Genomic DNA, 16,567 nt, shown 5'->3' on the forward strand with positions numbered 1-16,567 from the left:
TTTTACCCTCTGCCTTATCTCCTGGCCACAAGATATCCTTTCCTGGGGAATTAACCCTCAACTGAAGCTTTTTTTTCTAAAATTTTTTTATATTTATTTATTTTCCCTTTTGTTGCCCTTGTTTTTTTTTTTTGTTGTTGTTGTTATTGATGTCATCATTGTTAGATAGGACAGAGAAATGGAGAGATGAGGGGAAAACAAAGAAGGGGAGAGAAAGATAGACACCTGCAGACCTGCTTCACCACCTATGAAGCGACTCCCCTGCAGGTGGGGAGGCAGGGCCTCAAACCAGGATCCTTATGCCGGTCCTTGCACTTTGCACCATGTGCGTTTAACCCTCTGCACTACTGCCCAACTTCCAACTGAAGCTTTAAAGACTTGCCAAGAATAAGGTTGTAGAAAAAGTTTTTTAAAAAATGGTTGCACATAAAAGTCATGAATCTTGAGCAGAAGGAAAGTGGATTCCGATTGGTTTAGACATCTTCTTCCCAGAAGCTGGTAGGCATGGTGACCATGAGACCCCAGGTTCTGCAGGGCTGGTGATTCAGGGCATCCTGAGGGTCGCCACACCTCAGTGCTCACACAGCTGATCCCACAGGCAGCGGGAAGACCACTTGCCTACCATCACAGTGCAGCAGCCTGTGGGGTGAAGCCCTTGACCCATCTGCCCAAGTATTGAACCCAGAGGCTGTGGGACATATCAGCTGCACTGTGATGGTTGACATCCGAGAACTGACTGAGGGGGGTGAGGTAGTGGAGGGCTAATATCTGCTGTTCAGTCTCAGTGGAGGCTTGGTGTTCTGCATGAAGAACTTTGCCAGTCACTTTGACTGGCTAGAGAACTTTCTTGACCATGTGGAGGATGAGGATGACTGATGAATCTTTTTTATTTCATATTTATTGGATAGAGACAGAAATTGAGAGAAGATGGCGATAGAGAGGGAGAGAGAGAGAGAGAGAGAGAGGCCTGCAGCACTGCTTCACCACTTGTGAAGCTCCCCCCACCCCCTGTCCCCACAAGTGTGGATGGAGCTTGAACGTGAGTCCTCATGCATGGTAACCTGTCTACTGTAACAAGTGCACTGCCATCTGCCCCACACACACACACTGCATCTTTTTTGGCCTCCCAGATCAGAGCTATGCACTCACCTCCCGTGATGAAACAGGCCCAGCAGCTGGAGCAATGGGGGTTCTGAGTGTGTGTTTTTCTCCCTTCATGGTGGTGTCTTTCAAGTTTATTCCTGGCACTTGGCAGCCCTGAGTGCTGTGATATCTCTAGAAATTTCACAAGTGAACATCATGACAGGAATGGATCTGCTGAGTAAGAAAGCTAAAAAGGAAACTGACATTTCTAGATCCAGACGTGTATTCTCTGACTCATGATTCCCCACGTGATTTCAGGAAACTGACCCTTGCCCTGTGAGTGCTCACTGCAGGGAGCTTCGATTCTTGCCATATGGTCAGTCAGGTGAGGAAAGTGTGAGCACCGAGTCGCAACATACTGATTTTGCCATTCGGTCTGGGGAGGACTCAGAATTCAAAGAACCAGAAGAACAGGAAGGAGAGGAGTCTTTTATGTTCCTGGAATATTCAGGAGCGCCAGAATGCACGAAGAGTATACTAGAAGTGATTGTATGTGAAGGGCTGTTTCTGAATCATCAGAACTTTCTACTAGGTCATCAGGAAAGTCATGACATATTTTTGCAGAGAAAAAAAATGTGACTTTTCCGACAACCCAGTACTCTTGGAAGAATATACTAGTAAAAAGGTGCCTGTTTTCATTAAAATAATAATAATAATAACAATACTTAGCTCTATGTCAGTCTCTTGCCTGATGGTGTAGAATTATTCTGAGGATGCTATTGCTTAAAGTGGAATCTTTTAATGTTTTTAGTACTATCAATTGAGATTCAAAAAGGCTAAAATTACAGTGGATGCACGTGGTTTTACATGTATCCAAGTTAGCACCTGTGGTAAGTTAAGATTGATTCACCTGTGTTTTTACTGTGTGATTTGTGCTGTTTTTGAAGGTTGTTTGGAGGGGTGGGAGTTATTGTAAATGAACCTCCATGTGTTGCTAAAGGAATAAAAAAAATCTGGAAGGATATAGATAAGACCATATCTTATGTCTCTATCTTCTGATCTTCCTACCTTGAAAATATGTTTATTTATTTTAAAAGTTAAAATTAGGGCTGGGGAGACAGCATAATGGTTATACAAAAAAGACTTTCATGCCCAAGGTTCTGAGGTCCCAGATTCAATCCCCAGCACCACCATAAGCCAGAGCTTAGCAGTACTCTATTCTCTCTCTCTTTCTTTCTCTCTGTAGCTTGTTCTCTTGCTCTCTCTCATTAAAAATAAATAAAATATTTATAAAATAAAGAAAAGAGGGGAGAAATAAATGAATATTCATAGTTCAGGCACTGAACCCCAGCAATAGCCCTGGTGTGAAATAAATAAATAAATAAAATAATTAAAAACAAATAAGTAAGTTAAAATTAACTTCAACAAAGGAAGTCATGAAACATGAAAGGAAATAAATTGCTATTGATGTCAGTCAGCAGGCAAATCAAATGTTAGAATCACATCCACAAAGATTTTTGATACTAAAACCATTGACTGTGACAGAGGGCAGGGGATGATGGGTAGTAAGCAGAGACACCTGCCAGAGGGCACCTGGCATAGGCCTGCCCACTTAGCTCTGGTCCACTGCCTCCAGCATCCCTCAGTTCCACCCTAAATTGTCTTCCTTGGCTTTCTGGTGACTTCCTATAATTCTCTTTTCATCGTGGTGCTGGTGATCAAGTTCAGGGTCTCACAGGCCACATTCCCACTGAGCCACCTCCGGGACCAATTTTTTTTTCCAGTTTTTAGAGTGAGAAGTAGAGAGAGGAAGCATACAGTGTGCTGCTCCAACATACATGGAGCTCTCTTCACTGCCCCCATCTCATGGCGGGAATCGAACCTGAGCTTCTTCCTACATGAGAGGTAGCTGTTGTTCCATGGAGCCATTTTCCCAACACCTCTTGGGCTCTCACTTGCTGCAGGCCTTCCCTAACGTCCTGGAATCTGACAGCAGCTTGGGCAGAGTCTCTCTGCTTATACCCCAGGTCCAGCCCTCCATCTCTCTTAGGCCATTGGTGAGGCTTCTCCCTGGCTTGTCTTCTTCACTGAGCTGGACCAAGAAGCACCATGTCTCTAAGGGGTGACTCTCCTTATTGAATTAATTATTGAATTCCACCCTGTCAGTGGCAACTCAGACTTAATTAGCTTTTGGAACCATGTGCCATCTGGAGCTTCAAAATAAAACCTGCATGCAGTGTATCATTTCGTTCTTCCTCCCCAAGTTTAAAATCTCTTCCTAGTGTTCTAGAACAGAAGCCCTGAGCACTCTCCCATCAGTTTTAGGAAAGCAAATTTCCACCCCAGGGCCGTTATCCAGTTTGGGCATTGCCTCTGAAGTCTTCACGATGCCAGTGCTTCAAATGCTGTTCCGCCAGCACTCCTCCTCTGTGTGAACTCATTTCTAACCCTGGGTTTGAAACACCAAATTTCCTTCTTGCAGTCTTTTCTGTCAGAGGGGCATTCTGACCCAGGCTGCCTAAATACTTGATTTCAGACAAGCCTTTCTCCTCACATGGCCCTTGTGAGGAGATAATGAACCTGGGAAGAGAAATGGAAAATTCTGTAGAGCTGAATGCATGTCTTCTTCTCCATTCACCCACACCCAGACCGTTGGTGAGCGAACACTTTTCACTGTCCTTGTTGTATCATTCTGTCTTTTTTTTTCTTTTCCTGAATCCTACCTTGACTCAAAAAGTCTAAGTAACTGAACAGTCATGCAAGGCCTCTGGCATGAAGTGGGCTTCTGGGATGCTTGCCAATGTGTTCCTGTTTTGAGGACACAGAATCTAAATGGAAAGATTAAGTGGAGAGACTGCTCCACCCCTCTAAGTCTTATTCCTATGTTCCATTCACATCTCACTAGCCTGATTTCTGTGGGGTCTGGGCTTTGGAAAGTCTCTTTTTTCGTGGATGTCTCGGTGCACCTTGTTAAACCAAATTTGGCCTGCAGCCTGCTCATCTGCTTTCAGCTCTGCTGATTGGTTCCAGTTCCCTTGCTCATTAAAGCCAAGATAATCTGGCACTCACTAGCTAGGCATCCTCAAGGATTTGGCATCAAGGTCAGCCTGGAAGCCTCTGTGGTCCAGCAGACTGGGTGCATGAGGAGAGGCAATTGTGGTGGCCCAGTCAGAGCACTGGACTGGGAGCAGAAAAATGGGTTCTTGTCTCAGCGCTGCCTCTGGACTGTTAAGTCCGTGTTTGAACTAGACAGTCCCTCAGATGTCTTCCAGTTCCAGAATCCTGGGTGTATGAAAAGCTAAAGGAACACAGCTGCATCTGTGCCTCTTGCTGCAAAAGCACAACTTAGTTTTACAGATAGTAGCAGCAACTACAAAAGTGGCATTCACTCAATGCTTTGCCACAAAACTGTCATAGATGGTGAGACAACAAACCAAAAAGAGACATTGCCCTTATTCCCGGAACATGAATGAAGCTCTCTATGCCTCACATCTCCCACTTTATCTGATGGGGATGATAATACCTCCCTTGAAATTGCTGAGGTTAAATGAGACCATCCAGACACTCAGACACTCAGAACTGTGCCAGACAAAAAGTAAACGCTCACTGAAAAATTCCCACTAATATAAAAAAACACTTATAAAAATTATATATAATATAAATATGGAAAGGTTAAAACTAACATTGAGTGCTAGTAAGGTTGTGCTGAATAGTATTCAATTGGTGTTTAAGGTCAAGGAGCCAAATCAGAAATCTAGAAACAGACCCAAACACATGTAGGCACCTGGTTTTCCACAAGTCACTGACTGCAGTAATGTGAGGAAAGAAGACAATAAATGGTGCTAGGTCAATGAGATATTCACATTTAAAAATAAAATCAATAAACTTTGATTCCATTCCATGTGCTTCGTAGATTTAAGTAAAAACATTAATACTTTAAATCGTGTTGATTCTTCTAAGCTATAACATGACTTCTTGATTTTGAGATAGACAGCTATGTCTTAAGTGGGACATGAATGGAATTAATTGAGCAGGGGGAATAGTATAATGGTTATGCACAAAGGCTTTCTTGCTTGAGGCTCCATAGTACCAAGTTCAATTCCCTGCACCACCATAAACCAGTTTGAGCAGCGGTCTTTTCTCTCTTCCTCTCTCTCTCCCTCTCTCTTCCTCACTTTCTTTCTCCCTCTCTCTTGTTAAAATAAAATATAATATATATTAAAATGTTTTTAAAAGAAAAGAATTAACCTTAGTGGGGAAAAATGGCAAGTTTCATTGAATTTAAGAACTTCTGTTCAGCTGAGGAGATAGCATAATGATCATGCAAACAGGCTTTCATGCCTGGGCACCAAAGGTCCCAGGTTCAGTTCCTAGCACCACCAGTCAGAGCTGAGCAGTGTTGTGATAAAAATAAAACAAAACTTCTGTTCGTTGAAAGACACATAATGGTGATGGAAAGGTAAGCCACAGGGTGGAATGAATATATATATTCATTCCGTGACTAGTAACTTTTACTGAAGCTTTGTAAAGAACTAAATTGGCACTTGATAGAAGATAACCAGTTGTCAAACACTTGTGAAAAGTGCTTATGAATAATTAGCCCACAAAAAAAAAAGGAAATTAAACCCTGTTTTAATACTGCCATGTGCCTACTGGAATAGTTCAAATAATGTATAGCTAACAATATCAAATGTTAGTGGACATACAGTATAATGAAAACTCTGACACTAATTAAGAATGTAAGCTGGTGCAACCACTTTGGAAAACTGTGTGTATATATATAGATAGATAGATAGATATAGATATAGATATGCTATACGATATACATCAGACATATATACCCAACAGAGGCATATGTATGTACAAGAATGCCCAGAGCAGCATTATTCACAGTAGCATAAAACATAAAACAGCCCATATGTCTACCAACCATTAAGTGGACAAACCATAGTATACTCTTATAATTGATAATTCTGAATAGTGGTATAGAGTAAATTAAAAACACACCATGGATAAACTTTAAGACCTTAAGTTATTAAGATTGAATTATATTCCATTATTAAGAAAAGGAAGCATACAACATATTTATAGAGGATTTTTTACCACAAGTAGTAAACCGTAAAAGGTTGCTGATTAGAGAGCTGGTCTGCAGTCACCTAGAAAACTGGGTCGTTCGGAATACTTTACATGAAAAGTGAATTTATTTTATAACTGGATGACTAAGTATAACTGTAATTGGTCTATGGGTGATTCAAAGGCAGAAGGCAGCCATTGATTACAGAAGTGCATGAAAGAGATTTGTACTTCAATGAGTATTTATTGTCCCCATAAAGAAGTCATTTGAGATCATAGTTAGAATCATGTTCTGTTCTATTTAGTGAGCTCTAAGTGTGTGCTCTGCAAAGGAAATGCCTTTTTTTAAATGATGACGGTGAGAGCTCACTCTTGGAAGCTGCAAGAGTTGAGGAAGAAACCATTTAAACTAGTCAAGTGGCTGGTACAGAGGGAGCACCCCAGGAGGTGAGTGGTAGTTTAGGGCTGAGGCTTGGCAGTTGGGCTGTGGGGGCAGGAGCCTGCCTTCCCTGGGCCTCGTTCCTCATCTGGTAGAAAGAGCACCCATTCCTAGCAGTGGGGGTGAAATAAATGACTTTGGTGGAAGCAAGCCCTTTGCATGCTGCTCTCATGGGACAACCCGAAGGTGGATGCTGCTGGCAAATGCCAGTAAATTATGGCTCTAACTTCTGGTTAGCATTTGTGAAGCCTCAGAAAAGTAGACAAGTCAGGGCATGTTCAGGGTGGACAGTCTGTACACAGTCTCAGGGAAGCAGGTAAGAAGAAAACACTTTCTCTATGCCCAGGCAGGGGAATTGTCTTGCTCTGTGTGAGGTCAAAGTTCAAGTCTCTGCACCACATGTGAGTGCCATGGAACCGAGAGAAGCTCCTGTGCTGTGGTGTCTCTCCCTCTCTGTGTCTCTATCTGAATGAAAAAGCCCTGGAGCATGAGACAGAGGGAGAGAGGGAAGGCTTTTTCTTTCATACAAAGATTAATTAATGACAGAGTCACTAGATTCCTAAAAATATAATTAGGAATGAGGAAATAACAAGAACCCAATTCCCCAGATTGAGGGGGGAAAGGACATTAGGACTTTTGGTTACCAAGATCTAAAGGCTTTCCCAGCCATTCCCTCCCCAAAGTTGAGGTGCTGATGAAATGCTTTAATCCCAGCTGAAAGAGCGGAGTCTCCCAGGATGAGATTATTGTCATTGATGAGAGCAGGCATTCTGTGTGACTAGGCGTGTAAGTACAGATGGGCGTTGAAAGTTCTACATCTCTTCTATGTCTGGCTACTAAAGACCCATAATTTTGTTTCGTGAAACAGACTTTAAAAACTGAGAAAAACAGGGAGTCAGGCGGTAGTGCAGCAGGTTAAACACACATGGCACAAAGCACAAGGACCGGCATAAGAATCCCTGTTCAAGCCCCCGGCTCCCCACCTGCAAGGGAGTCACTTCACAGGCGGTGAAGCAGGTCTGCAGGTGTCTGTCTATCTCTGTCTTCCTCCCCTCTCTCCATTTCTTTCTGTCCTGTCCAACAACAACATCAATAACAACAACAATAATAACTGCAACAATAAAGCAACAAGGCCAACAAAAGGGAATAAATAAATAAATATACTTTTTTAAAAACTGAGAAACCCACACTCGAGTGTGGAAATGTGGTTTGCACAGCTGACAGACCCCTGTAAGCTAGGCTGCAGTTTTTATTTTATACTTTGGGTCTTGATTGCTGCATGTCAAGTGTCACTCCCCACCACCACCTGGTCTCCTCAGAGACATTTTAAGCCTCACGCTTCCCTGCCTCCATTGGCCCGACTTGCTTCTAGAACTCTTAGCTAGTTTTACTTAACTGGATTTTTCCTCTGCAGATTTTTTTTCCCCTTTCCTCTCCTTGGCTTCTACCCCTTCAAACTTAAAAAAAAAAAAAAAAAAAATTGGATAGAGAAATTTGAACATGCCCAAAAGTAGGCAGAATCATATAATGAAACCTGTTGTTCCCATCACCAGCACCAGCAACCCTGGAGCCGCGGGCAGTCACACCCCACACCCCTCCTTCCTCTGGGACCAGCTCACTTTGGAGCTGCCTTGAGGGTCCCTCTGGCCCCCAGGGAAGACCTCGTGCCTGCCCTGCCTCTGCTCCTGAGCCCATGCTGGGCGCACCCTCTGTCCTAGGCCTGACCGGCTGACCCAGGCTTCCCCCACTCACTGCAGAAACGCCTGGAAATTCCCAGACAGTGGGCATGCCAGCCCCCATGTAGTTGCTCATTCTCCTGCCTGCTAGTGAAGGAGGCTGTTGCTCAAATCGCTTGGAAGGGGAGAAGTGGAATTTACTACCTGGGTGTTCCTCTTCCATGCTGTTCATATAAATTTCAACCCGGATTCCTGAGAATTAGATTGAACATGACAAAAATCGCTGTGTGGGCAGTTTTGCTGAGTACTTGCAGATTGATAGAGCCCTTTGTAATAAGAAGAGGGGAAAAAGGTTCTCAAAGCTGCTTGGTTCCAGAGGGTGAGCTCACCAGCTACGGAGTTTGCAGCTGAAGGTCCTCATTAACCCTTTTCTGAATGACAAAAGAGGAGGAGGAAGAGAAAGGAGAGGAGGAGAAGAAAGAGAAGTAAAAAAGACCTTCCAGGGCCAGGGAGGTAACACAAAGAAATGCACTGGCCTTGCATGCTTGATATCCCTGAGGCCACAGGTTCAGTTCAACACCACCATATGCAGAGCTGAGCAGTGCTGTGGTTCCTGCCCACCACCACCACTCTAAATAAATCTTTAGAGAAAGTATCAAAGAACCATCTAACACATGCTCAAACACTTGCCTCACAGCTCAGCTCTCCCAGCCCCTCCTGAGCCCCTGGTGCTTCTGACCCTGAACCCTTCTCTGTCTGTGCTGCCTCCTCATACTGCCAGCACATCACAGCCATGGAGCCCTGCAGTGGTGGCTCAGGAACCACACAGACCAGGGTAACCCCAGACTGAGCTGCCCCTCAGACTAACTGCCCAGGTGGAACTTGTGCCATGGCAGGCGTTTGCCTACCCCTGGTGACAGTATGGGGGCAGTGCGACCACCAGCTGCTCCCAACCCCCCAGGGGGAGTGGGGATGCTCAGCTGAGTCTGTCTCAACTATTCCCTGGAGGCCAGGAGAGAGATGTGAAGCCCTGGGTTCAATTCCCACTGCCGTGTGGGAGCCCCATGGATGGTGTCACGATGCTGTGGTACCTCCCTTCTGTGTGTCTCTACATAGAAAGAATGAGGAATCAGGTCCACAAGGCTGCTCCATGCTTTCGTTCGTGTTCTTGGCCCTGAGCTCATTTCCTGGCTTGGCATAAAAAAACATAACACACAAGGGCCAAACCAAGGCCAGGCCCACACCCAGGTGGCACACATGGCCCTAAAGGGGGACACTTCATGCTGGGGCCTCTGACGGACACCCCCTCCCTCTTAGTCCTCACTGAGCTTCCGGAACACTGTTCTCCATCTCCTGTCAGAGTGGTGCTGTGTGAAGATTGGTCCTGGGCTTATGAGGGTGACCCAGGCAGGAGCTCAGTGTCCCAGGCAGGGTGTGAGATGGCCACGTTGTGAGACGGCCCTGCCTCTGTCACACGGCTTTCTCCGTTTGCCTGTCAGCACCAGCCCAGCTCTAGACTAAGGGCTTGGAGTCATCATTTCCAGGTCAGGGAGACTTCAGGCACTTGAAGACAAGGGTGGTGACAGAATGAGTGAGTGAATGCAGCAGGGCCAGATGTCTCAGCAGTTAGAGCGCATGCCTATCTGTGCATGAGGTTCTGGGTTGGAGCCCTGGCACCACATGGGGACACCATGGTTGGCATTGTGGAAGCTCCATGTTTTAATTAGATGTAGCACTTCCCATGTGTTCTCATTTTAAGGCATATTTTTGCTCCCTTAAGTCAGTGGGCCAAACGGACAGCCTTGGTGACACTTCATCCCATGGCCCCTGCAGAATCCATGAGGCCTGCAGAATCACCTGATCCCCGTGGGTGCAGACACTGTCATGTGAAGAGGAGGTTTACTGAGAACCTTGATGTGGAAGGGCCTAATTGTCTTGGCAGTGGCAGCCACAGAACCTCTTGGGTTGGTGTTTTCTCTTTCATGGAATAAAAACCTTAACGCCGCTACCTCCAGAGTCCTGCAAGTTCACATTATGTAAATATATGTACTAAAATATTTACTTAGGGTTTCCATAAAATGGGGTGGAGGAGGGAAAAAGAGAGCTCATCTCCCTGCCGGTGTCAGAGACTCCTCTGGGAACCCTGAGTGAAACCCAAGCCCCTTGAATGTGTTTGCCTTGGCCTCCTGTGTGTTAGATCTCTTGTAATGAACCCTTTGTCAGTTTGTCAATTTTGACTAAGGACCGAAAGTTCATGTGCGGGACCAGCACAGACCGCGTTCTCAGTGAGCAGCTCCAGCAGGCGCGATGTCTGGGCCTCGCTCTCTCCTTTTTGTCAATATTGACTCAGTGGCCCTGCTACGGGAAGCCTGGCTTGTGCTGGTTTGAGCTCCTTGTAGCACCAGAGTCCAGGAGGGAGATGAGCTGCCTGTGGAGGCCCTTGGCCCTGCTCTGCTTTCTGGGCTTGAGTCCCTCCATTCTCCGGGCAGGACCCACTGCCCCGGTGACCCAGCTGTGTAGCCGCAGGGCTCTGGGAATGAACTCTGGGCCTTGCTGGCTCCCCTGCATACAGACGGCCTGTCCTCTGTGGGAATGAGGTCCGTCGTGTGATCCCAGCACTGCTGGGGCTCTCAGATTGCGCTGGGCTTCCCCGACGTCTTAGTGTTACAGTTCTGTATGAGAAGACACAGTGGGTGTCCCCTAGGAGGGCTCTGCACATGAGGTGGGTGAAAAGTGGGGCATAGGTAGGGCTTCTGTCCCCTGCCTCCTCTGAGCCCTTATATTTGACCATCATTTTATTGAGGGGTGATTTACATGTTGCTGGCACTTGGGTACAATTTCTCATCTCACCATGATAGATGTCTGCAAAACACTCCTACTCCCAACTTAGGTCCTTTCCACCATCATGAACCAGGACCCCCAAACCCCCCCCTGTCTTCAACCCACTACCTGCCCTCCTTCCTCTGCTTTGATGCAATATACCATACCCAGTCCAAGCTTTAATTTGCGTTTCTCTTTCTGCCCTTGTTTCTTCAATACTGCCCATGAGTGGTGTCATCCCATATTCATCTTTCTTTTTCCGGCTGATCTCACTTAACATGATTTCTTCAAGCTCCATCTAAGATGAAGTGAAGAAGGTGCCTTCATCATTCTTAACCGCTGAGTAGTATTCCATATTGTGTATATATAACATAACTTTCTCAGCCATTCATCTGTTGCTGAACACTTGGGCTACTTCCAGGTTTGGGCTACTGCACATTGAACTACTATAAACATAAGTATACAGATATCTGTCTCTTCAGATGGGTGTGTTTGTTTCCTTAGTATATATCCCCAGGACCTACCTTAGGGTAGGTCCATTTTTAGTCTTCAAGAACTCTCCAAACTGCTCTCCACAGTGGCTAGACCAATTTACATTCCTACTAGCAGTGTGGGAGGGTTCCTTTACCCATGCCACCTCTCCAACATTTGTTGTTAGAATGCTTTTTTTTTTTATTTCTTTACTGGGGGATTAATGGTTTACAGTTGACAGTAAAATACAATTGTTTGTACATGCATAACATTTCCCACTTTTCCACATAACAATACAACCCCCACTAGGTCCTCCTCTGCCATCATGTTCCAGGCCCTAAACCCCCCCACCCCCACCCCAGAGTCTTTTACTTTGGTGCAACACACCAACTCCAGTCCAAGTTCTGCTTAGTGTTTTCCCTTCTGATCTTGTTTTTCAACTTCTGTCTTTGAGATCATCCCATATTCATCCTATTTCTGAATTATCTCACTTAACATGATTTCTTCAAGCTCCATCCAAGATGGGGTGAAGAAGGTAAAAATCACCATTTTTAATGCCTGAGTAGTATTCCATTATGTATATAGACCACAACTTACTCAGCCACTCACCTGTTGTTGGACACCTGGGTTGCTTCTAGGTTTTTAGAGCCCTTGTCTTAACTACCCATTTTAAAACCCGAGGGAAGAGTCGCTCCCCAGTGTGGAAGGAATGAGGAAGTAGTTAGTAGCTACAGAACATGCAGCCATAGAGGTGGCTCAGCAGGGAGGGTGCAAGACTTGAATGCATGGGCCCCCAATTCCGTCCCTAGCACCACATACCTGAGCTACGCTCTGGCTCTCTATCATTGTCATTGAAATAAATCTTTTTTAAAGCTCACAAATGAAATGTTCATAGCTCAAGACTGAGGTGATAGAACGGTGATGCACAAAACCTGTATCTGAGAGTCCCAGGTTCAATCCCTGGTGCCACCAATCACTCAGCATTGCTTGGGCTCAAATGGAAGGAGAAAACACAAGCTTAGCTCGGCCGGGGCTGCTGGTCCTGTTAGGCAGAGGGGTGAGAATAGGAGTGTTGGTAAACTCTTCTGCATCTGTTTGGGCCTGTCAGTCAGTCCAAATACTCCCGGTGAGTCCAGAAGCAGAGGAGGTGTTGGGTGTGAGTGCCAATGCAGTACAGGGGACACTGCGCAGCCTAACCTTTAAGTTCCCAAGTCTTCTGCAGGCCTGCTGTGGTCCTCGCTGCCCAGGGTCCCAGGACAAACAGCCTCTTTACTGAGGTCCATACCAGGCCAGGAGGCAAACTCCCAAGTAAAGCCTCCACTGGGTCACATATGTCACCATACCTACCCCAGCGCTGGGGACAGGGAAGGGCCATAGCAGAAGGCCATCCAGCAGACATTTCTCTTAGCCTCAGGCCTGCACCTTCCAAGTACTTCTGTCCCCTTCAAACTCAACCTTTGTCTTGTAACCTGGGAGACAGCTAGAGGGTAGAGTACATGACTTGCCCATGTGGGTCAGGGACATGCACAATGGGCTAGGAATGGCCTTAACAGCCTCACAGACAAGAAGGGTCCCTGTGACAGTGTGGAAGGCTGGTAGAGAGCAGGCAGGGCTCAACTCTGGGGCTCCCAAGCATGGCCAGAAGGGGCCAGAAGGGCAGGATGAGATGGCACTCGCAGGATTTGGGGAAACCCTGTGCCTGGTGACCTGTAGGCATTTGTTCCCCTGCCAAAAATGAGCCCCCCTTCTTCCAGTCAGCTGAGGCATGTAAAGCACTGTGTATCCAGAGCCACCACCTCCTCACTTGCTGCTGACAGGAGCTGAGGGACAGTGGGCCGGGCACGGGGACAGTGGTGAGCCCACAGGGGTGGGATGGCAGCCAGTGCTTGGGGATGGGGAGGCCACTCACCCTCTGGGCCAGGACTACAGGGAGAGCCGTCCTGGCCTCTCAGGCCAGGCTGATGCCTCTTCTCCTCCTTCACAGGCACCTTCGAAGTGGGAGTCCACATTGCCGATGTGAGCTACTTTGTCCCTGAGGGCTCTGAGCTGGATCGAGTGGCGGCGGCACGAGCCACCAGCGTCTACCTGGTCCAGAAGGTAAGGCAGCTGGTGGATTGAAAAACGCATCTGTTTTGTCTTCCTCTTTCTTCCTTCCTTCCTCTCTTTCTTTGTACTTATTATTTCCTCTGCTTCTCTCTTTTTTTCACAGTTTTTAAAATGTGTAGTGAATAGTGGCTTACAAAGTTGCAAGATTCCGGGTTATATAGTTCCACACCACACCACCATGAAAGTTCTGTGTCCCCCACCCTCCCACCTCCCAAAGAAAGCCACTAGAGTTCTCACAAGTTTTAGAAACGGTGTTTGCTTCTGGTCGCCTTTTTCCAAGTTCATGTGTGTCAGTTCTGTAGATTCCACATATGAGTGAAACTGTCTGCTAGTTGTCTTTCATCTCTACTTATTTTGCTAAACATAAACACCTCTAGTTCCATCCATTTCTGTCTCAAAGGATGCAACATCATCTTTTTTGATTGCAGGGTAATATTCCATGGGGTATATATCCCATAACTTCTGTAGCCAGTCACCTGTTGATGGGCATTTAGGCTGCTTCCACTCTTTGGCCATTGTGAGTAATGCAGCTATGAACACAGGGCTGCATATGTCCCTTCGAATCAGTGCTTGAGTGTCCTTTGGATAAATGCCTAAGAGTGGTATCAGTGGATCGTAAGGTGATTCCATTCTTATCTGTTTAAGGACTGTCCATACAGTCTTCTACAGGGGCTGTGCCAGTTTGCATTTCTACCAGCAATGAAGCAAGAGTTTCTTTTTCTCCACAACCTCGCCAACACCTGTCATTTCCTGTTTTGTTTATGTAGGCCATTCTTAGGTTTGAGATGGAATTTCAGTGCAATTTTAATTTGCACTTCTCTAATGATAAGTGAAGTGGAATATTTCTTCATGTGACTTTGGGCCATGTGTATTTCTGTTTCTTTTAAAAGAAAAAAGTCATGAGCAACTGCAATTTGAAGATCTTTTCTCACATTTAAGAAGGTCTTTAAAATAAAGGCTCTCAGGAGTCAGGCAGTAGTGCAGTGGGTTAAGTGCACATGTTGCAAAGCACAGGGACCAGTGTAAGGATCCCAGTTCAAGTCTTCAGCTCCCCACCTGCAGGGGGGTCGTTTCACAGGTGGTGAAGCAGGTCTGCAGGTGTCTATCTTTCTCTCTCCCTCTCTGTCTTCCCCTCCTCTCTCCATTTATCTCTGTCCTATCCAACAACGATGCCATCAATAACAATAATAGTAACTACAACAATGAAACAACAATGGCAACAAAAGGGAATAAATAAATATTTAAAAATATTAAAAAATAAAAGTAAAATAAAGGTTCTCGGGCTGAGGAGATAGTATAAAGGTTATGCAAAAAGCCTTTCATACCTGAGGCGCCAAAGGTCCCAGGTTCTAGGTTCAGTCCCCAGCACCACCATAAGCCAGAGCTGTGTAGTTCTCTGGTATAAAAATAAAAAACAAAAACAAGAAAAATTAATATGATGAAATAAAAGTCTTCCCTGGATAAGTGCCTGCTCTTATAACTGCATGCTTTGGTGACAGCCCTTGTATAATGGAGGGACCAGGCCTAAGAGGCTGCTCTTCAGCGGAGTGGGAAGCTCTGGGTTGACTGACACCTGACACCTCCAGAAAGATTTATTACAGCTGGGGGGAGGAGGCTCATTGATGGAGTGTAAGACTTGTAGGCATGAGGTCCCAGTGTGGGTCCCCAGTACTTCACATGCTATAATGAGTCTAGTGGTGCTATGCTATCATCTCTCCTCTCCTCACTTGCTCTCAAAAAAAAAAAGAAAAAAAAAAAGGTAAAGATTTAAAAATCAAGCTGGAAAGGCCACTCCACATTATTATATATTATTATAATACAGGGTGCCAGACTGCACCACATTTTTAAAAACAAAGCACAGGAGAAAGAGGAACCAAGCAAAAGTAATGCCAAGACCTCAGGCTCTAGGCCCTGCCACATGACCACTCATAGCTGTTTCCAGTGTCCTAAGGAAACAATGAAAGGTGATCGCCTTCAGATGGTCATCCTGAGGCAGAGCTCAGCAGAGCCAGCCTGCAACAGCAAGTCTGTGTGGAGCCATGCTGTGCCATACTCATGGCCATTCATTCTTGTCATGCCTCTGACATCATCACACTGCCATTTGAGAATGGGCTAGTCAGATCCTGCCCTGCCCTTGGCAAGCTCCCCCTGAGACCTTTGGAAGCCCAAGTTCTTCTGTAGGACTTCCAGACTGTCCTCTGCCAGGTTCAATAAGCCACAGTGTCACTTGGCCTTTGAGTGCCCTGCCATCTGCTAGCAATAAAAGCACAGAAGCTTGACTGAAAAGAAATGTTGCCACACAACAGACTCATCATTCATTTCCCCAACCAAGTCTTGTGCAGAGCCAGCACTCCCCAACCTCACACACATGATGCTGACCACTTAGAACAGCAGGCTTCATGCCAACGCCAAGCAGGGTATGTGCTAGAATCCCTGGACTCTAGTTCTACCAGCGCACCTGCATGAGATTCACAAAGGTGTTGGCAGTCCTAGAGCAGAAGTCATTTCTGCTACTTACCAAGAATTACTGAGAGTTTCTCTCAGATTTCCAAACTGCCCATCCCAATCCCTAACTTCTCAAAGGAAGAGCAAGAGAAATCTCCTCAAAATGGACCCTCCACCTAAGTGTTTTGTAAAGCACAGAACTTGAAAAACCTGGAAGATAATGTCGAAGAAAATCTGGATGGCCTTGGTTTGATGAACACCTTTTTGATGCAATCCCAGTGAACTTCAGTGAAAGGAAACTGGCAAGCTGGACTTCATTAGAGTCAGAATTTTCTGCTGGGAAAAAGACATTTTCAGGAGAAAGAAAAGACAGACCATCCACAGACTGGGGAGAATGATTTGCAAAAGACATATCTAATCAAAGACTGTTATCCAAAATCTACAAAGAGCTCTT

General features: G+C 45.7%; 1 protein-coding gene across 6 annotated transcripts in view; it reads left to right on the plus strand.

Moving 5' to 3' along the window:
• Positions 1–16,567, plus strand: part of DIS3L2 (DIS3 like 3'-5' exoribonuclease 2) — a 259,999-nt gene that overhangs the window by 200,716 nt on the left and 42,716 nt on the right. For all 6 annotated transcript variants that reach the window (XM_060193785.1, XM_060193786.1, XM_060193788.1 and 3 more), the window contains one exon: positions 13,547–13,659. In XM_060193785.1, the coding sequence (XP_060049768.1) occupies positions 13,547–13,659 (113 nt within the window). The remainder of the gene's footprint in view (positions 1–13,546; positions 13,660–16,567) is intronic.

Source organism: Erinaceus europaeus, chromosome 7 (assembly GCF_950295315.1).
Source record: "Erinaceus europaeus chromosome 7, mEriEur2.1, whole genome shotgun sequence".
Classification (NCBI taxonomy): domain Eukaryota; kingdom Metazoa; phylum Chordata; class Mammalia; order Eulipotyphla; family Erinaceidae; genus Erinaceus; species Erinaceus europaeus.